This window comes from Acomys russatus, chromosome 8, assembly GCF_903995435.1.
Source record: "Acomys russatus chromosome 8, mAcoRus1.1, whole genome shotgun sequence".
Taxonomy (NCBI): Eukaryota; Metazoa; Chordata; class Mammalia; order Rodentia; family Muridae; genus Acomys; species Acomys russatus.
In genome coordinates this window covers 5,626,720-5,647,196 of record NC_067144.1, presented here as the reverse complement: position 1 = coordinate 5,647,196, position 20,477 = coordinate 5,626,720, and the positions used below count along the sequence as shown (strand labels likewise).

At 46.6% G+C, this 20,477-nt stretch overlaps 1 protein-coding gene across 3 annotated transcripts in view; it reads left to right on the top strand.

Moving 5' to 3' along the window:
• The window catches only part of Abcc5 (ATP binding cassette subfamily C member 5), an 82,454-nt gene that overhangs the window by 7,972 nt on the left and 54,005 nt on the right, over positions 1-20,477 (top strand). For 2 of the 3 annotated variants that reach the window (XM_051150706.1, XM_051150707.1), the window contains exons 3-8: positions 13,212-13,369; positions 13,541-13,696; positions 14,258-14,405; positions 18,835-19,068; positions 19,194-19,367; positions 19,898-20,045. In XM_051150706.1, coding sequence (XP_051006663.1) covers positions 13,212-13,369; positions 13,541-13,696; positions 14,258-14,405; positions 18,835-19,068; positions 19,194-19,367; positions 19,898-20,045 — 1,018 coding nt within the window. Of the gene's footprint in view, positions 1-13,211; positions 13,370-13,540; positions 13,697-14,257; positions 14,406-16,569; positions 18,283-18,834; positions 19,069-19,193; positions 19,368-19,897; positions 20,046-20,477 lie in introns of those variants that run through there. The other variant, XM_051150708.1, reaches the window with a different exon arrangement.

Sequence of the window (20,477 nt, the reverse complement as noted above, 5' to 3'; positions counted from 1 at the left end):
AGGGAAATTTCTGCTTTTTTTTTTTTTTTGGTTTTTGAGACAGGGTTTCTCGGTGTAGCCTTGGCTGTCCTGGAGTAGCTTTGTAGACCAGGCTGGCCTTGAACTCATAGCGATTTGCCTGCCTCTACCTCCCGAGTGCTAGGATTACAGGCGTGCACCACCACACCCAACTCTTTTTTTTTTTTTTTAATGGGCATTAGGAAACCAGTGGAAATCAATGAGATTTTAATTTTGCTAGGTGTGGTGATGCATGCCTGTAATCCCACACTAGGGAGGCAGAGGCAGGCTGTGATCTCTGTGAGTTCCAGGCCAGCCTAGTCTACAAGGTGAGTCCAGGACAGCCAAAGCTAGACAGAGAAACTGTCTTAAAAAAAAAAAAATCCCTATTTTTGAGATAAGTAAATTTATGTACTGTTACAAAAGAATAATGAAAGTCACCATGGGATTGACTGATCCAGTCCACTGATTTTATTAAAAGCTCAGCAGTTTATCAATGTTGTTGTGATATTGTACTGTAGTTATGCAGAACCCCAAAAATCATGTAAGGGATTCTTTTGGTGTTATTTTCCATAATTGCATGTAAATAAAAGAATAAATGTGGCACACGCCTGTAGTCCCAGCACTCGGAAGGTGGGATTAAAGGCGTGCGCCACCACACCCAGCTAGATTCATTTATTTTTATTTTATGTGCATTGGTGTTTTGCCAGCAAGTATGTATGTCTGTGTGAGGGTGTCAGATTTTGGGGTTAACAAACAATTGTGAGCTGCCATGAATGCAGGGAATTGAACCTGGGTCCTCTGGAAGAGCAGTTCATGCTCTTAACCACTGAGCCACCTCTCCAGCCCCTGACCCTAGCTGCATGCTGGACAAATACTCTACCAGTGAGCTATTTTTTTCAGCCCAGAACTTGCTCTGTAGTCCAGGCAGACCTTGCATCCACTCCCTAAGTATCTGGCTTGTGCTGACGGCCCTGCTGTCTTACCTGCCCCTCTCGGATGACAGTGTCCTGTAGCCCCGACCGGCTTGCCCTCTGAACCTCTGAATTACAGGTGTGTGATACCACCTGCTCTGAGAACAAGAGGGTCTCATGTAGCCAAGGCTAGCCTTGGACTCATTGTGTAGCTGAGGCTGGTCTTCTACTCCTGATACCCCTGCCTTTGTTTCCTTAGTGCTAGGATTTCAGCCATCTGAACTCACTTTGTAGACCAGGCTGGCCTCAGACTCACTGCCTGCTGCCTCCTGAGTACTGAGATTAAAGGTGTGTATCACCATGCCCGGCTGAGAAAAAAGTTTTTAAAAATATATGTATATATTTAAAAATATAGATATATTTATCTTGGATTAGTCTTGAAATAATGTAGAAAATTCTAGACAGAGGAAAGGAGGGAATAAATACGGGGAGCATCAGTGCCGGTCTGAGTGGCAAAGCTTGGCCTCTGCTTTTAAACACAGGTGAGGAAGGAGGTAGAGGAGAGATTGAGGGTATATCTCTCTGAAAGCTGGAGCCAGTGAGGTGTCTGAGATTAGCTTAAGGTTGAAGAAAAAGAATTAGAAGAGTGAATGATTTTGATCACTTGTGAGAAGAAAATCATATTAACCGGTTACATTTAAATAGCTATAATTTACTACAAATGCTTGGAGACAGTCAGGGTAAAAATAACGCACTTGTACCCTTCAGAACTGTAAAGTTAGTGATGGTCACACAAGGCCTGAGGCTTAGCGGGCATGCTTTACTCTCCAGTGCTGATTCCTTAGTCTATTGAGTGTTGGTTGGTATTGTTTTGGCTTGTATGTAGACTTTTCTCTGGACCGCTGCTGAGCACTCCTCAGCCTGAAGCAGGGTCTTCCAGCGCAGCCTCTTTTGCGACGTGTTGTATGTGCACGTGGAGAGTCCCTCAGTCCAGGGGCACTGGCGAGTTTTGGTTTTGGTGGTGTTGGTGTGTGGGCCTGTGGCATTGTACACACTGGGCAAGCATGCTACTCCTCCCTACTCCTGAGTTTTCTTTTTAATCATGTGAAGTTTTCATTTAACTAGTAGCCATGTTGGCTTGAAGGAGAAAGGGCCCCATAGGCTCATGTGTTTGAACGCTTGGTCTCCAGTTGGTGGAACTGTTGGGGAAGGACTAGGAGGTGTGGCCTTGTTGGAGGAGGTGTGTCGCTGGGGGTGGGTTTGAGTTTTCAAAAGCCCACACCGTTCACAGCTAGCTCTTTCTCTCTGTCCTATGGTTGTTATCTCAAGATGTAAGCCCTTGCTACTGCTGCCACACTCCTTGACATGATGGCCAAGTTGTCACCCTCTGAGACTGTAAACAGGTCCCCAACTGAATGCTTTCTTTTACAAGTTGCCTTGGTCATGGTGTCTCCTCACAGCAACAGAACAGTGACTAAGATAGCAAGCATGTGAGCCCTCTTTAACATGTATGCATGTACAATACATGCATGTGAGCCCTCTTTAACATGTATGCACGTACGATACATGCACGCGAGCCCTCTTTAACATGTATGCATGTACAATACATGCACGCGAGCCCTCTTTAACATGTATGCATGTACGATACATGCATGTGAGCCCTCTTTAACATGTATGCACGTACAATACATGCATGTGAGCCCTCTTTAACATGTATGCATGTATGATGCTGTGCACCCCGTATCTGGTGCAGGTACAGATGACTTCATTGATGCATGGCCTGCTTGCCTTCCAGTAGGATTTTAACTCAGATATATAAACGGTTTGCTGACATGTAGGTTCTATGCATGCTAACAAGGAAAGGTCCTCCTCAGGGAAGGCTTCAGAGAAGGAAATGTTTAGCTGCAGAACTGAGAAACAGAGTTTGAGAAGGGAGCAGTTGTGGAGACAGAGGAGGTCCTGGATTTCACTGCGTGTTTGGCCTAAGTGAGATCAAGCTGTCAGGTGCTTTGTTAAACTTCAGTTGTGTGGTCTCGCTTCTTGGTGACTCAGGCTGAAGTCTGGGGTGACGTGGCTTTCACAAGTTGTTGAATCGAGAAGAAGAGGAAGAATGGAAAATAACCAGAAGTCAGCTAGAACTCATGAGCCACTAGGACTGTGTTATTTTTCCTCATTGGTGGAATTTTCCTTCAAGTTGCAATATTCTGCATCTAGGAAAGTAACAGAGAACCCAGGGATTGTCATTTAGCGCTTAGGCAGGCTCTAAGCTCTGGCTATAGTCTTCGTGGTTGGCTGTTCAAAATACCTTGGAGAGTTCAAGCTGTATTTTAGGGATTAAGGATGTAAATCTAATCTTTTAAAGAAATTAGTCTAAGACATTATCAGGAAAGAAATAGGGGCTCCTTGTAGAAATGTGTGAAGTATGTAAGATTGCATCAGGAACATGAATCACCTCACTACGCAGAGACAATCCTTTTCATAGAGTGCTTTCCTGTGACCCGGAATGCTTCTACAGATGAAAGGCATGGGATTTTGTTTCTGCTTTTATGTTCTCAGAGTGGAGAACATTGCCTGTGGGTCAGCTTGGTTTAGGAAGAAGGGCAAGATAAAAACCAGTATTTTGCATCTCCACATTATTTTTCTCTGTGTTGATCCCCAGTAACTTAGTACATTTTCTGGAGTGTAAGTAAGAACCCCTAGCTGGGCGAGGTGGCCCACACCTGTAATCCCAACACTCAGGAGGCAGAGGCAGGCAGATCTCTGTGAGTTCAAGGCCAGCCAGGTCTAAAAAGTGAGTCCAGGACAGCCAAGGACACAGAGAAACCCACAAATAAAATAAAATAATCACCAAAGGAAAGGGATAAAGTTAAAGAGGGAAGTAGATAACTAATATGTTTAAATTAGCAAACTTTTCCTGAAAAATGTATTTTAATCTGGTCATTCAGTAGGTTCTTTTTTTAAAAGGACTACTATCTACAATAGTATTCTAGGGGACAGGGGATAAGAAAGTAGAAAGAGAAACGCTGTGAATCTGTGAGTTCGAGGCTAGCCTGGTTTACAAAGAGAGTTTCATGATATCCGGGGCTATTACACAGAGGAACCCTGTCTCAAAAAAACAAACAAATAAACAAAAAACCCCACAAATGTTGCCCTTTAGGAGGTAGTCAATGTGAAGGCCACACTGCCCTTGTAGCCTCACCTCCCTGTGGGAGTGGCTCAACAGAACTTACCCGCAGACCTGAGGAGGGTGGTATGGTACTCCTGGAAGATGACGCAGAAAGAGCAGTGGCTTCTCTTTGAAACATTAATCTCCCCTGCCTATGGTTTTGACCCAGTGCGTGGTACCATTGGCAGGTTCAAGTTTCATTTGTTTTCAGAGCAAATATTGCCAAAAGGATTTGTGTGCTGTTTGGTGTCATAGAAACACTTACGTTTGGTTTTGAGAAATAGGCCCATATTCCGGGTACCAATAAAAGCTGAAGTCATGTGGCTTTTAGAAGTCTATGAACCAGGGCCTGGGGCGGCAGCTGAGTTGGTAAAGTGCTTGTGGGTGTGAAGCCCTGGGCCCATGAAAAAGCAGGCCCAGCCTCAGCAAGGGAGACAGGCAGGGCTGAGTGTCCTGTCCCAGGTCCCAGTGAGAGACCCTAGTTCAAAACATAAAATAGATGGGTCCAGGATTGATTTGGCTTCTACATGAAGAAAGTTTTATCTCGGTGTTGTTCTTTTCCAAAGCTAAAAACTGAATATCTTCCTTTAATCCCAGCACTTGAGAGGCAGAGGCAGGTGGATTGCTGTGAGTTCAAGGCCAGCTTGGTCTACAAAGCGAGTCCAGGACAGCCAAGGCTACACAGAGAAACCCTGTCTCGAAAAAACAAAACCAAAACCAAAACAAACCACAAACAAACAAACAAACAAACAAAAACCCTGAATATCTTGAAGGAATTTTCATCAAGACCCGCATTTACAAGTTTTAGCGCCTAGATCAGTAGTCATTGAAGTCACAGGAAGAGAGTTAAAGTGCTGGGGCCCTGTTTTAGACACACCAGCTGGCCCCTGCAGTGCAGTGCAGACAGGTACTAGGGCAGTTTAAAGCTTCCTGGTGTGGCTGCCCTGGGGGCCAGGGCTTCTCAACCTGTGGGGCACGAGGTACCCTGCATATCAAATATTTATATTATGATTCATAATAGTAGCAAAATCACAATTTGAAGCAGCAACAAAAAGGATTTTGTGGTTGGGGGTCCGCATATTGGGGGTCGCAGCGTTAGGAAGGCTCAGAGCTAACTGCTGCCTGAAGCATCAAGCTCCCAGTCCTGTGATTCATTTTCAGTTTAGCTTTGAAACATAATCATGGTATTAACAAATTTAATCTCAGTCCCCCAATGTGATAGGACCTTTGAATGAATTGCTCAAATCAAGCTTCTGCGACAACTTCAGCTCTCCCTCATTGTGGGGTAATAGGAGATTACAGTCTGCAGAAAAATACCTATTTTACCATGCTGATGCTGTGTCCCTCTGCTTTAGGCATTTGCCCTCATTTATGACTTGTACACATAGGATAGCATGGGAGTTGGAGCTGGCAGAGTCGCTTCCCCAGCGTGGCGTGCTTGTCAGGAGAGCTTTGGATTGTTCTAAGGGTGAACCATTGCAGGGTGAGCACACTGCTGCCCTGTCAGCAGACGGGCTACCTAAAACAAGACGGGCAGCTCAGACAGGCAGCGGCTGTGCTTGCAGTAGGTGCATGAGTGACTACACATGTAAGATGACGTCAGTGCCCACAGAGCGGGGATTCCTGTGCGCTGTAGACCGGCTGCTGCTTGTTCTTTGTCCGGCTAGGCGCAGGATTGCAGCTCCCTGACCTCTGGCTGCATTTTGCCAGAATCTGAGCTTTAGTTCTTGTCCCCTTTTAGCTCTTCAGTTTATTCCCTCGTCATCATTGGCTCAGTAGTAAGATGCCCAGTACATGCAAATCATACAGTTGTTGAGCAGACACGACCGGCAGTAGTTACTGCTATAGGGCCTGTCCATGTGGTTGGGCATCTGGCCACTGAGGACCATTGACCACATTGTACTCCTCATCTCTTCTCTTCTCATCTCATTCCTCACCCCCCCTCCCCTCCCCTCCCCTCCGTCTCCTCATCTCATCTCATCTCATCTCATCTCATCTCGTCTCAGAAAAACTTTAGAAAGTCACTTCCGGGGCCGAGGCTGTTGAGTTGCTAGGCTGCTGGTGTGCGCGCGAAGCCCTGTTTTCATTCTCAGCGTTGCATAAACCCAGGTGGAGCTCATGCCTGTAATCCAAGCACTGGAGGTAGACATGAGGATCAGAAGTTCAAGGTCATACCTGGCTGTACATTATAGTCAAGGCCAGTCTTGGCTATCTGAGACTCCACTAAAAAATTACTTCTGGAAAGAATGTAAAGCATTCTAACATAAACACAAATGGCCTCACAAAACACCTTCCTTTAGATTAGTGTGTACTGGTGTGTACTGGTGACAGCTACACCTGTCTCCAAGTATCCTCGGGCAAACCAAAACAAACCACCTTCACTTGAGAACTGCTTACATTGCTGAGTATAGAAGCCACTAGCCACAGGTGGCTCTGAATACTTGAAACATTCCCAGTGTAAACTGAGCTGTGCCCCAAGAACAAAACACAGAACTTTACCACAGAAAACAAACACCTCATTTAAAAGAATCCCAGTAATGTTATAGGGCTTATGTGTTAAAAATGTGATAGTTTTTATGTTGCGCTAAGTAGAAGATATTAAAATGTTACCTTTATTTTACGGATGGCGAGAACTTCCAATTGCGGGCTGATGGCTGGTGGCAGAGTCAACAGTCAGCCCAAAATCTGTGTTCCAAAATCTGTGTTCAAAATCTCTGCGCTTTACTGTGGCCTCCAGTTGTAGAACAGACTTTAAGACCGTAAGAGAAAGTGGTTTTATTTTCTCTGAGAGTTTTGTTGTTTTTCTTTCTTTTCTGAATGTTAGCATTCTGGAGTTCCTACAGAATCTCAGCATCTGGTGCGTCTTGTCTGGACGAGATTTACCTCTGCAATTCCCAGGCTCCTGAGTGCCGCAGGACTGTGCGCGTGTCGCAAAAGTAGCTCTTCTGTCACATTCTAGTTCCCTGACAAAGGTGATGCAGAGTACCATGACAGGGTCGGCCCTATGAAAACTGTCTAAGAAGGAGTAACAGAAATGTGGCAACAGTGGCAAACTTTAATTTTTAGATAAAGAATCTTTTGTATGGAGGATTTGTGTCATCAGCCGGCTTATGATGGGAAGATTGTGGGGAGTGCAAGTTCTAAAATCCCAGCCATCTTGTCACACGACTCATGTCACTGTGGCATTTAGAAAACCCTCAGGGAACAGCCTTGCCTGCCAACTCTCACTTTAAGTTTTTAAAGTTTCTTTGATTTTGGTATCTGTATGTACAGGAAATTATATAACCCTGGAAAAAATGGAACATATCACTAAATGTGATCAAAGAAACAACCCATGCTGCAGTCACCTTTTTTTTTTTTAATTAATAGATTAAAAAAAAAAAACCCACCCTCCCAGGGGTCCTGCTCAAACTAAGGCACCAGCCAAGGACAATACAGGCAGTAAACTTTAAACCCCTACCCAGATCTAGCCAATGGTCAGAACATTCTCCACAGTTGAGTGGAGAGTGGGATATGACTTTCACACGTACTCTGGTGCCTCACATTTGACCATATCACCTGGAGGGGGAGACCTGGTGGCACTTAGAGGGAGGACAGCAGGTTGCCAAGAAGAGACTTGATACCCTATGAGCATATACAGGGGGAGGTAATCCCCCTCAGGAACAGTCATAGGGGAGGGGAATAAGGTGAAAATGGGAGGGAGGGAAGAATGGGAGGATACAAGGGATGGGATAACCATTGAGATGTAACAAGAATAAATTAATTAAAAAAAAAAAAAACCCACCCTGTTAGTAGGCATTTTACATGTAATCTCAGCCAAAAGGCTGAGAAGTATTTTTTTTTTTTTTTTTTTGAGAGGAAGAAAATGAAATTAATGTGTTGTGCACTCAGACTTGGATTGCTTTCTTCCCATCATCTGGCCCAGCCTTAAACATCAGAGGTGCTCAGGAACGTACTGTTACAAGGCTGAGGTAAGGCTGTGACTGCTGGAGGGTTTTCTTAGTACTTGTGTCTCACGTAAGCATACTAGTGGATGACGTACTGTGCTGCCAGGTTTATTTCCACAAGCTGGAGTCATTTGGGAAGAGGGGCCTCAACTGAGAAAATGCCCTTCAGCAGATTGTATTATGGGCAAGGCTGTGGGGCATTTTCTTGACTAACGATGCATGTGGGAGGGCCCAGTTCGCTGTGGGCACTCCATGCCTGGATGGCGGTCCTGGGTACTGTAAGAAACCAGGCTGAGCAAGCCATGGAGGAGCAAGCCAGTAAGCAGCACCCCTCCATGGCCTCTGCATCAGCTCCTGCCTCCAGCTTCCTGCCTTGTGTTGCTGTCCTGACTTCCCTGGATGATACATTCCCAGCTCCGTGCTGGTCTCTATCAGGACGGCCCATTGGCTCATATGTTTGATGATTGGTTCCCCGTTGGTGGGCTCTGTAGGACGGCTTAGAAATTATGGCCTTATTAGAAGAGGTGGTGAGGTGGCTTGAATGAAAGTGACCCCACTAGGCTCGCAGGGAGTGACATTATCACAGTGTGTGGCCTTGTTGGAATAAGCGTGGCCTTGCTGGAGATAGTATGTCACTTCGGGTGGCCTTGGAGGTGTCAAATGCTCAAGCCAGGCCAAGGCGCTCTCTTCCTGTTGCCTCCTCCTCCATGTCGGCCTGTGTGCCACCATGCTTCCTGCCCTTACAGTGATGAACCAGACCTCTTAAAACAGCAAGCCAGGCCCAGTTTGTTCCCCACCGTGATGGTCATGGACTCACTCTCTGAAACTCAAAGCAAACCCCCAATTAAATGCTTTGTTTTATAAGTTGCTTTGGTCATGATGTCTCTTCACAGCAATAGAACAGAAACTAAGTCAAGCTGTAAATTGAAATAAACCAGTTTCCTCCCCAATCTTCTTTTGGCCAGTGTTATATCCCAGCAGTAGAAACCCTAAGACAGAAATTGGTGCCAGAAGTGGAGTATTTCAAAGATTTTCTTTCTTTCTTTCTTTCTTTCTTTCTTTCTTTCTTTCTTTCTTCCTTCCTTCCTTCCTTCCTTCCTTCCTTTATTCCTTTTAGGTTTTTCTTTTTGTTTTTGTTTTTTCGAAACAAGGTTTCTCTGTGTATCCTTGGCTATCCTGAATTCACTTTGTAGACCAGGCTGGCCTTGAACTTACAGAGATCCTCCTGCCTCTTCCTCCCGAGTACTCTTTTAGTTTTTTTGAGACAGGGTTTCTCTGTGTAACAGTCCGGGCTATCCTGGACTCACTTTTGTAGACCAGGCTGGCCTTGAACTCACAGCGATCTGCCTGCCTCTACCTCCTGAGTGCCGGGATTAAAGGCATGCGCCACCACACCTGGCAAGATTTATTTCTTTATTATTATGTATACAGTGTTCTGCGGACATCAGATCTCATTATAGATGGTTGTGAGTCACCATGTGGTTGCTGGGAATTGAACTCAGGACCTCTAGAAGAGCAGCCAGTGCCCTTAACCACTGAGCAGTATCTCTAACCCCCAAAAGTGGGATATTACTGTGACACGCTGACCATACAGTTTTGGGAGGATATGGGAGAACTTTGGAACGTTGGGCTGGGAAAGCCATTGAGTGCCCAGAGCTCAGTGGCTGTTCTGTGGGAGTTGGGAAGATAAGTTGAGAGCAGTGCAGGCAATGGACGCCTGACTTGTGGAGCATTAGAGGGACGTTTGAGAGTCTCTCAAATTCTCTGTGGAAGCCATAGGATACTTTGAATTTTTAGTCTGTGATTGTAGTCGGGCATGGTGGCACATGCCTTTAATTCCAGCACTTGTGAGGTAGAGGCAGGTGATCTCTGAGTTCTGGAGGCCAGCCTGATCTACAAAGCCAGTCCAGGCCAGCCAGGACTACAAGAGAAACCCTGTCTAGAAAAACAAACAAACAAAAAGAATGTGTGGTTCTTGTCAGCTCGGGCTAAAGAATCTGCTATGATTAACAAGAGCAAAACCGTTAAAATGAAACTTCTGCTTTGCTGAGACACTCAGTTCTGGTCAGCTGGAGCTGAGAAGTCAGTGGTGATGAAGAAGAGCCCAGCACCACTGAGGTAAAATCTGAGTGTTTCTTCAAACGTCAGCGAGCACACAGAAGCTGTGGTTTAGAGCTGTCAACGCTGCATCCTGTGCTGCAAGCTGAGCTTGGTAATATGTCACCTAGGTGGTGCAGGCTGGGAAGGCGGGAAGGGTCATGGAGAGTAACTGATGCTTGGTACCATGTCGTGGAGTCAGGAGTCCCAGAAGATGAGCAGAGATACAGTTGGTGAAGGTGCAGCCCAGTTACATCAGGAGGCTGCCGAGGTATGACCAGGTATGACTGCTGAGGACAGGAGCAGCTGTGGAGTGCAGCCCGCCCTAACCCGTGAGGTGAACACGTGTGCTGCCCTTTGGAGCCTGACACTGGGTTTCACACTGCTGGACTTTGGTTTTGCTTTTATCTGATTGTGACTGTGCCCAGCTCTTCCCTCTTGGAATAAGAAAATATGTCACTTTTTATTTTACAGGAGCTCACAGTTATGAGACCTTGGCTATTTTAGAGAAACTTGCAATTTTAGACTTTGGCTATTTTAATGAGACTGAATTTTAGAGTGTTGAATTTGTAAAGATTGTGGGACCTTTAAAGTTTGGAATATATTTATGTTGTGATATTGATATTAATATGGCATCTTAGGGACAACAAGAAAAGAGCAAATATGACTTTTTTTTGTTTTTTGAGACAGGGTCTCTCTGTATAGCCTTGGCTGTCCTAGAATTGCTTTGTAGACCAGGCTGGCCTCAAACTCACAGCGATTTGCCTGTTTCTGCTTCCCAAGTGCTAGGATTAAAGGTGTGTGCCACCATGCCCAAGCTCTATTTTTTTTTTCAAGACCGGGTTTCTTTGTGTAGCCCTGGCTGTCCTGGACTCCCTTTGTAGACCAGGCTGGCCTTGAACTCGCAGAGATCCATCTGCCTCTGCCTCCTGAGTACTGGGATTATAGGCATGTGTGACCGCTGAGCAGTTATGGTTTAACAGTATTTGACCAGGGTCAATTGTGCTAATTTTTAAATTGAAAAAAATTATTAATTTACTATCTCTACAGTATTCTGCCTGCATATATGCCTGTACACCAGAAGAGGGCGCCGGCTATCATCTCAGATGGTTGTGAGCCGCCATGTGGTTGCTGGGAGTTGAACTCAGGACCTTTGGAAGAACAGCCAGTGTTCTTAACCTCTGAGCCATCTCTCTAGCCCTGTGCTGACTACTTTTATGTAAACTTGACATAAGCTAGAGTCATTTGTGAAGAGGGAACCTCAATTGAGTAAATGCCTTTAATCCTATTGGCCTGTGGGGGCATTTTCTGGATTAGTGGCTGATGTGGGAGGGGCCTTGCCAGTCATCAGTGCGCTTCCATGGCTTGGCTCAGTTGCTGTCCTGGTTTCCCTGGATGATGCGCACTACAAGCTGTAAGCTGAATTAGAAACCCTTTTCTCTCCGCTCTGCTTCTGGGCAGTGTTTTATCAGAGCAACAGAAACACTGATTCACAGACACTAAATTTACCCTTTGCGATGCTTAGAAAACGTACTGACGAGCCGGGTGTGGTGGCGCACGCCTTTAATCCCAGCACTCGGGAGGCAGAGGCAGGTGGATCGCTGTGAGTTTGAGGCCAGCCTGGTCTACAAAGTGAGTCCAGGATGGCCAAGGCTACACAGAGAAACCCTGTCTCGAAAAACAAAACAAAACACACACACAAAAAAAAGAAAAGAAAACGTACTGACTCTGGAACCAAGTCCCTGGCAAAGGCAAAAAGCTGCAATAGAAGCTGGGTGGCGATGACGCACACCTTTAACCCCAGCACTCAGGAGGCAGAGGCAGGCGGATCGCTGAGTTCCAGGCCAACCTGGTCTACAGAGCAAGTTCAAGGACAGCCAAGGCTACACAGAGAAACCCTGTCTTGAAAAAAGAAGAAGAACCTTTACCACACACCCACATCTAGCTCTCCTTTACCGCACACACACACACACCTAATAGTCCTTTACCACACACGCATGCATATCTAGCACTCCTTTCCAGTGTTCCACTTTTATGATCTCTAGCCACTAAATTGTTGGTGACAACTTCATGTAGGAGCCTGTTGACGCATTTGGCATTTTGTGCTATTATTTTCCTCAAGCCCGGTCTACCTTTCCAGTGATGAATGGAAGTGAGTGTGCTCCGCAGAAGTGTGCAGTCTCCTGATGCTGGACGGTTCACTATCTGAAGATAAAGAATTAGTTCTTGAATTAAAGCCATCAGATTTGAGTAGCCCAGGCTTACAAGTTACTTCTGTGCACAGAACATTTTCGACTCTTAATATTTGAGCTGCCTGTGTATGTTTTGGAAAAGAGGTGGCGTACACAGATAGAGGCTGTTTTGAGTGAGCATGGTGTGCTACGGTCTATGCCACCTTGCCTTGACTGGGGATCTGTTATTTGCCACCATAGTTATTGGAAATACTTGTGACCGTGTGAATTTCACTGCTCAGAGAGAAAAGGAAAGAAAGAAACGGAGGGGAGTGGCGCTTGTACAAGGAAAGGAAAGCATGAACTCTGACCCTCCCCTGCCTTAGGCCCACGTGAACGAAGCAGGCTTTTGTTAGTATAGTTAGCACGTATAAGCTGTGTAGTTGGTATGTGTGGCTGTATCAGTCAGCTTCTGTAAAGGAACAACTAATTTTGTGTGTGTGTGTTTGTGTGTGTGTGTTTGTGTGTGTGCATGTGTGAGTGTGCCTGGCTGAATGTTCTGGTTTTTTAAAAAATGTTTATTTATTATGTATACAGTGTTCTGCCTGCATGTGTGCCTGCCCACCAGAAGAGGGCACCAGATCTCATTACAGATGGTTGTGAGCCACCATGTGCTTGCTGGGAATTGAACTCAGGACCTGCGGAAGAGCAGTCAGTGCTCCTAACCTCTGAGCCGTCTCTCCAGTCCTGGCTGAATGTTCTTTAATGAGTTCTTAGTATGCAGCATTAGTGTCTGATCCTGTGTCCTGGGCGTTTCCAATCCTGATGAGTGATTTACTCTGGGTGTATCTTGAGTTCCAGTCAGCTGGATTCACCTCTCATTTGTTACACACTCCATTAACTGTTCTTCCTACCACAGTTAGAATGCCAAGATGCTCTGGAAACAGCAGCCCGGGTCGAGGGCCTTTCCCTGGATGTCTCTGTGCATTCTCACCTCCGAATTCTGGATGAAGAGCATACCAAGGGAAAATACCACCATGGCCTAAGTGCCCTGAAGCCCTTCCGGACCACCTCCAAGTAAGGCTTTGTTGGCTAACGATTCAGCCATAAAGCACTAGAAGAAGTTTTGAAATTGTTAAGGCAAGGACAGTTGGGGAGACCTAATGTTTGTCAGGAGCTGTTTACCGAGGCATGGCTTCGGGCTCTCAGTATGTGCTGACACCTGTGGTTACATTTTCCTCTCCTCAGGCACCAGCACCCGGTGGACAATGCTGGGCTTTTCTCCTACATGACCTTTTCATGGCTCTCACCCCTGGCCCGAGTGGTCCACAAAAAGGGGGAGCTGTTGATGGAGGATGTGTGGTCTCTGTCCAAGTATGAGTCGTCTGACGTGAACTGCAGAAGGTAGGCGCCTCTGCTCCGCCCTGTGTGCTGGGTGCCAGGCCAGAGCTAGGCGGTTGGGCCCACAATGTGCAGTCTAGAGCGTCTCACCCTTTAGGACCCTCAGCCAGGGCGGGCGGCTATGGGCTCTTCCCTTTGCTCATCTCTGTTTCCCTCTAATTGTGTTTTGGCCGAGGGCTTTCTCACCTCTCAGCCCTGCCTCTCTTCCCGAGCCTCTACATGGTAGCTGATTGTCTGATTAAAATCTAGTTTGTAGCTTTGCATTTTATCACAGGATCCTTCAGAAAGGGCTGGGGACTCTCGGGAAAGGAAGTTTTATCCACATTGTTTATTCAGGGAGAGACCTTTGAGGAAGAAGGGAGGGGCTCCTGCTCTCCTTGTTTTTTGGGAGTAAATGCATGTAGGCCAGGAAGGGAGTTTTTGTCTACAACATGAGGGCTATGTGCATAATTTTAAAGGACAGGTTTGCGTATGCAATGACAGGGCCTGTGGTGGCCGGAAGGGGGCTAGGTTGTGTCCTTTCCCTGAGGAGATGTGTAACGTAGGACATGTGCCCTTGTTAAGACTAGAGAGACTGTGGCAAGAAGAGCTGAGTGAAGCCGGGCCCGCCGCCGCCTCCCTGCGGAGGGTTGTGTGGATCTTTTGTCGTACCAGGCTCGCCCTGTCCATCGTGTGCCTGATGATCACGCAGTTGGCCGCCTTCAGTGGACCAGTAAGTCCTGTCTATCCTTTCTGAACATGTGCAGGGGCCGGGCCATGGCCAGCTCTAACCCTGTTGCTCTGTTGCCCCGAGGTTATGATCGTTTTTGGGACCAGTAGCAGCCTTAGAGACGCGTCTAGGGCTGTTGAGGAGGGTCAGTGGACTTGAGAGTGAATGGTGGCTTGTCAGCTAGATTGATGAGGACACAAGAGTCACAGAGGAGACCACTGGCTTGTTTTCCTGGGGCCGGTGAAGCTGGACTGGTCCCGGTGCTGCACAGGATCTGCTTGCTGGTCGTGTGCTGACATGAAGCACCGGTCAGGACAGCCATGTGTTGGCAGTGCTGTGAGTGAGCTGAGTGTTGTGCGGCAGGGGCTGGCAAGCCTGTGGTGGTAACACACCAGATGCCTGGAGGCATAGTTGCCATGTCTACCGACTCTGTAACAAATGATCCCTGCAGAAGCTAGGAGCCTACCAGGGTTTTGGAGAGTCCATTTCAAGTTTTGTATAGAGTGTTACCTGTGGCCAGCCCTGGGGCAGCAGCCGTGTGGAGACAGTGTGGACCGGAGGGAGCTTTGGGCAGGAGTGTTCAGGCATCGTTTCCTGCATCCGCTGTGCAGCCTGACTGTGTTGCATTCGTTCTCTACGTTATTTGCCTGGAGGCATTGGAGCAGTAGTACTATTTAGCCTTTTCCGTGTAGTGGGGGGTAAGTATGTGTCTTAAGATGCATGGTGACTAGGTAAAACTAATGTACACTTTGGAGGTTTTTCTTCTTCTTCTTCTTCTTCTTCTTTTTAAATGTGTGATCCTTTTTAAAAAAAGTTTTGGTATTATGTTTTTAATTGACCAACTAACACTTTTATATACTTTTTAAATAAAAGGGACCATGTAACTGAATGTTATTAGCTGAAACGGCAAATGTTTCCTAGAGCCAGCGTCCCCCAAGAAGAGCTTCTGTCATTGTTTCACTACAGGGCTGGTGGCCGCTCTGACCCCTCATGGAGTTCTTTTATCTGGGTAGTACACTATACAGCATTTCTCAATAAAATCACAGTGAGCTTTGTTTTAATTCCCTTTTTCTTTAAAAAAAAAAAAAAAAAAAAAAGAATGTCACGGATTACAGGGATTATTAAATTTTTTCTCCCCAAAAAGTGATTATAAAACACATGCTCAGCTTTGGTGTCATGAAGGCCACTCTGTTGAGCATCTGTTAATTTCTTAATGCTTCCGATACAGTATGGTGGGATGCTAGCCTCTAGAGCATGCTTCTAGCCGCCACGGAAGCTGGGCCTTCCAGGACAGGTACATGCGGTGCATCTGAAGAGCCCCTGAAAGTCACTAGGCCCGAGAGAGCTGCAGGCTTGTCCATTGTCAAAGTGTAGACAGTGTAGACCTCTTTTTTTTTTTTTGGAACTCTAATCCCAATTTCGACTGGAAATTGGAAAATCAGGCTGGTTTTTTTTTTTGGGGAAAAAAATTGAAATTAACATTAGGAATGAACAAACCTCCAGTGAGTGGCCATGGGTCCTTTTGAGGAAAATCCAGTGTTACATTTTTGCATTTTCTAATTGGGCCTGATTTTCAGATTGGCTTGTTCTGTTCTTACCAAAATCTTACCCTAAATTGTAGGCTCCATATATAGATCATCCCCTTAGGTCTCATACACAGAGCAAACAGAACACAACTAATTCGTGGTTGTGTGCATGGTTGTTATGGTCAGTTGATGCTGACCTCAGAGTAGCCCAAGCTTCTGCTAGTGCCGGCAACCAGCCCTCTATGTAGGGTGTCTCAGGGCTGAGGAAATGCTAGCACAGTGCCAGCATTTATAAGGTGATGGGCCTACGTGAAATGCAGGACCAAATCACTACATACGCAGAGATGCTTTGGGGGCCTTCTCAGGCTAAGTTAGTTTTAGCAGCCCAGGCCTGACCTATGATTTGTATCTGAAGCGTTAGCACTGGCCTTAGGCCTGCAGAGAAGGCTGCCTTCTGCAGCGCATCGTGAGTGCTAACGGCCTCAGGCTTGTGGGGAAAAGGACAGTGAGACAGAAGCCTTGAGAGAGGTAAGTTCCCACCCTCCAACCTCTCTCCAGCCACAGCTTGCTTGATGCTGTCAGGATCTGGATGTGGGGGGAGTGTCTCTGTAGTGGGACCAGTGACAGAAGCTGTTCTTTAGAATTTTCAGGATGGCTGTATTCTGCGGTCAGAATGAGAGTCCAGCTGGGCAGAATCTCTCGCCGCCGAGAGCTCAGGTAAGGTAATATTTATTCGCTGGGACCGCTTCCCACAGCGAGACAGCTCTGCTGAGCCTCTGTCTCCAGTTACCTCCCAGTTAGTTTAGACTTAAATGATAAACTTAGGGCTTTAAAAAAAAAAAAAAACCTGAATTTGTTTGGAATTTTCATGAAAACCTGCTTTTCTTTCTCCCATACAAGCTCATTTGAAATGTTGTTGTTTTTAAACTCCTGTGTTGGACATTTTTTTTACCGCTTTCTTCTTTCCCCCCTTTGAAAGTTTTGCATAGTGTAAATGTGCTCTGTCTTTCACCGTCCCTTCTCCTCCTTTCTGGGAGGGGTTGATTGCTTATCCAGTGCTGGAAAGGGGCACCCTAAAGGTATAGGAAGGAAGGAGCCCCACACCTGCTGGCCTTCCCTGCCGCCTTCCTGGGAGACTGCTCCACATGCAGCTGTGTGGGAAAGAGCTTTACCTGAGGAGGAGGAGGAGGGCTTCGGCCACATTTTGGATGCGTACTGGAAAAGAAGCCAATCTTCTTGCTAGTAAATCTGTTCAGTGAGGACCAGACATGGGTCTAAACACTCCGAGGGAGGGAGGAGGTGGGTTACAGCAGTTCTCAGAACCTGAGACGCCCCCTGCTTGATGAGGCTATATACTGGGGCTTGACATGAACCTAATTGTGGGGACCTCCTGGGACCTAGTAGACAACTTTGTGTTAAGTTTCTTTCAGGAAAACTGAAAGAGACAAATTACCCCAGAATCTGGATTCCCAGGTTCAGTGTTAGGCACTTGAGGGTGACACGTCTGGCTTCTGTTGTGTGTCACTTCAGCCCCAGCCAGGACTCCTTGCTCTAGGAACCAGGGTAGATGGGTGCATGGGTTTAATTTCTTTTCTCCTTTAAGGTGGGCACTGGTTTGGCTTTCTTTTGTCATAGTTTGGTTTGATTTTTGCCAACATCAATTTTAGCTGCCAGCAAGCACTTGAAAAGACTCCGAAGGATGCCAACACCCTATCCCGGCAGGCCTAGAAGTTTGTACTCTGTCTGGAGCAGAGCGTTGCCTCGCAGCGTAGCCGGCCAACAGCACCTGCAGTCTTAAGCAGGGTACCTCCTTAGGAAATTTTTAGTTTTGTTTTTTTCTTAATCTTCTTTCTTCTAACAGCAAGGTCTTTATTGCTAGAGAATCCACTTCATTGCAGCTTCAGGATGCCTGCCTGATGCCAGCTGCCAGCCTGGTGTACATACTACTTCAGACTTTGGAAGCAGATGTGGCTCTGCTGTATTCCCACTGTGTATAGTTACAAGCCGGAGGCCAGACGATCTGTGTGATGGCTGTCCCTGTACGACTCTGTATGTTCCCGCTGTATGTCCCTAATGCCCCCACTGCTGTACAGTGTTTGTGAGATGCTCTTTGAAGATGGTATCTTTATATCTCTATAATATTTCGATTTCAATAAAAGTACATTGCTTCCCACTTTCTGGTATTCAATGCTGTTGCCGAATGTGCCTGTGTGAGTGTGTGCTCCGGCGTTGCAGGACCTCAGAGCTGGAGGTGCCACTCGTGGCTCTTGGGGGCTGGCTGTCTTCCCTCCCTGCAGGTGGTGTTAGACATATGCTCCCTGAGGTAACACGTTTTTGTTTTTGTGAGGGAGTGGGCGTGGGGAGGGCTGGAGGGAGGGTCTCTGGAGTTTGATAGCCTGCTTTGTTTGTACTCTTCTGTCCTATTAAACTGCCCCTGTTTGTTTCCAGGGATGTTTTGCACTTCTCACTCTTCCCCGTACAACTGTAGGTACACTGTTCCTTTTTATCAAATACGCACGTGTGAAAAGGATACAGAGAAAGGTCTTGATTTCATTAAAGAACCGTAGCCATGTGTGAAGATGCTGGGATAAGAGGTCAATATATACCTTTGGATGACCATGTGTTTAGACTTAATTTCAGCTCATGGACAGGTTTATGTTACATTAGAAAGAGTAACGGTCCTGATGGCGGCGCCCCTCAGGAGAAAAGCAAAGCCCCCCCCCCCCCATCCTGCATCTGCAGGCAGGTTGCCGGCAACATTTGGTCCAACAACACAATGTTTCTGTGCTTACACGCTGATCGCCGTGCCTTGGAGCAGCCTGCTCTTTCTAACTTAACATAACACCATGGCATTGTGTGGGGTTACCATGGGGGTTGTTGACGGTGGTGTGTGTTTCTTCCTGTAGGCCTTCGTGGTGAAACATCTCTTGGAGTATACTCAGGCATCAGAGTCTAACCTACAGTACAGCCTGCTGTTAGTAGTAGGCCTCCTCCTGACAGAAGTCGTACGCTCCTGGTCACTGGCACTGACTTGGGCATTGAATTATCGAACCGGTGTGCGGTTGCGGGGGGCTGTCCTGACCATGGCATTCAAGAAGATTCTGAAGTTAAAGAACATTAAAGAAAAGTCCTTGGGGGAGGTCAGTTCAGGGCCCTGACTCTAGTCCGAGTTCCTCCTCTCCAGCCTTGCTCTGTCCTTGACCTTTTTCCTGAATACAGTGACTAGTGTCCTACAGGGTCCCTCACTGTTTGTCATATCTTACAGCTCATCAATATCTGCTCCAATGATGGGCAAAGGATGTTTGAGGCAGCCGCTGTGGGCAGCTTGCTGGCCGGAGGACCCGTGGTTGCCATCTTAGGCATGATTTATAATGTAATCATTCTAGGACCGACAGGCTTCCTAGGGTCGGCTGTTTTTATCCTCTTTTACCCAGCAATGGTGAGTGAGCCTCTTGGCTGCGTCTTGGGAGCTTCTTCACGGGGGACAAAGTACTTCTGCTGGGTTTTAGAGAGCACATCCTCGTAAATTTCCTCAAAGAAGGTACCTTGTAGGAAAAGTCTGGTGCTAGATAGTGAGTGCTCAGTTCACAGGGCTTGAGGGGAAGAAAGGTGTCTTTGCAGAGAAGGTAGGAGCTGTAAAAGCAGTGTGAGTCTGGGTGGAGCAGAGGGCTCCAGGTGACCGATGTGTCTGAGGTAACACGGGTGTGATTGAATTGAGTCTTTCCATCTGGGATTCCGCCTGGTGGTGCTTATGTTAATTGACTGCTAATTGTCTTCATTGTCCCACAAGGAGTGAGAATGAAGTATTTTGTAACTTTGGAGGTCCCTTAAATTTAAAACAACTGAACAACAGCATGAAAGCCAGCTTGTCCCCAGGAATAGGGTTGGTTATGTGCTCGTTTAAGGTAGACTGTTGTGAGGCAGATCCAGGGGTGCTTCCATCTGACAGGGCACTGCTTTCCCTTCCAGATGTTCGTGTCACGGCTTACTGCATACTTCCGGAGGAAGTGTGTAGCTGCCACCGATGGCCGTGTCCAGAAGATGAATGAAGTTCTCACCTACATCAAGTTTATTAAAATGTATGCCTGGGTCAAAGCGTTTTCTCAGAGTGTTCAAAGTGAGTTTAAAGATTTCCCTTGTGCATATGGTAGAGGGATTATGGATTTTTTCCCCCCTCAAGACAGGGTTTCTCTGTGTAGCCTTGGCTGTCCTGGACTCGCTTTGTAGACCAGGCTGGCCTCGAACTCACAGAGATCCACCTGCCTCTGCCTCCCGAGTGCTGGGATTAAAGGTGTGTGCCACCACGCCTGGAGGATTTTGCATTCTTTGGGTCTGCTTGTTTGTTCATTCATTCAACCAACTATGCTTCCTGCTTCCTGAGACTTCTGATTTCTAGTAACTTCACATACAATCTTTTATGTTTAAAAGGGATTTGAACCTGGGAAACTGATTTTGCCCAAGATGCCATGGCTGGTTGGAGTAGTATGTATAATCTAGCTATAATAATATGTGCAAATCCTCTTCTAACCCAATGTTTGGCCTGGCTAAT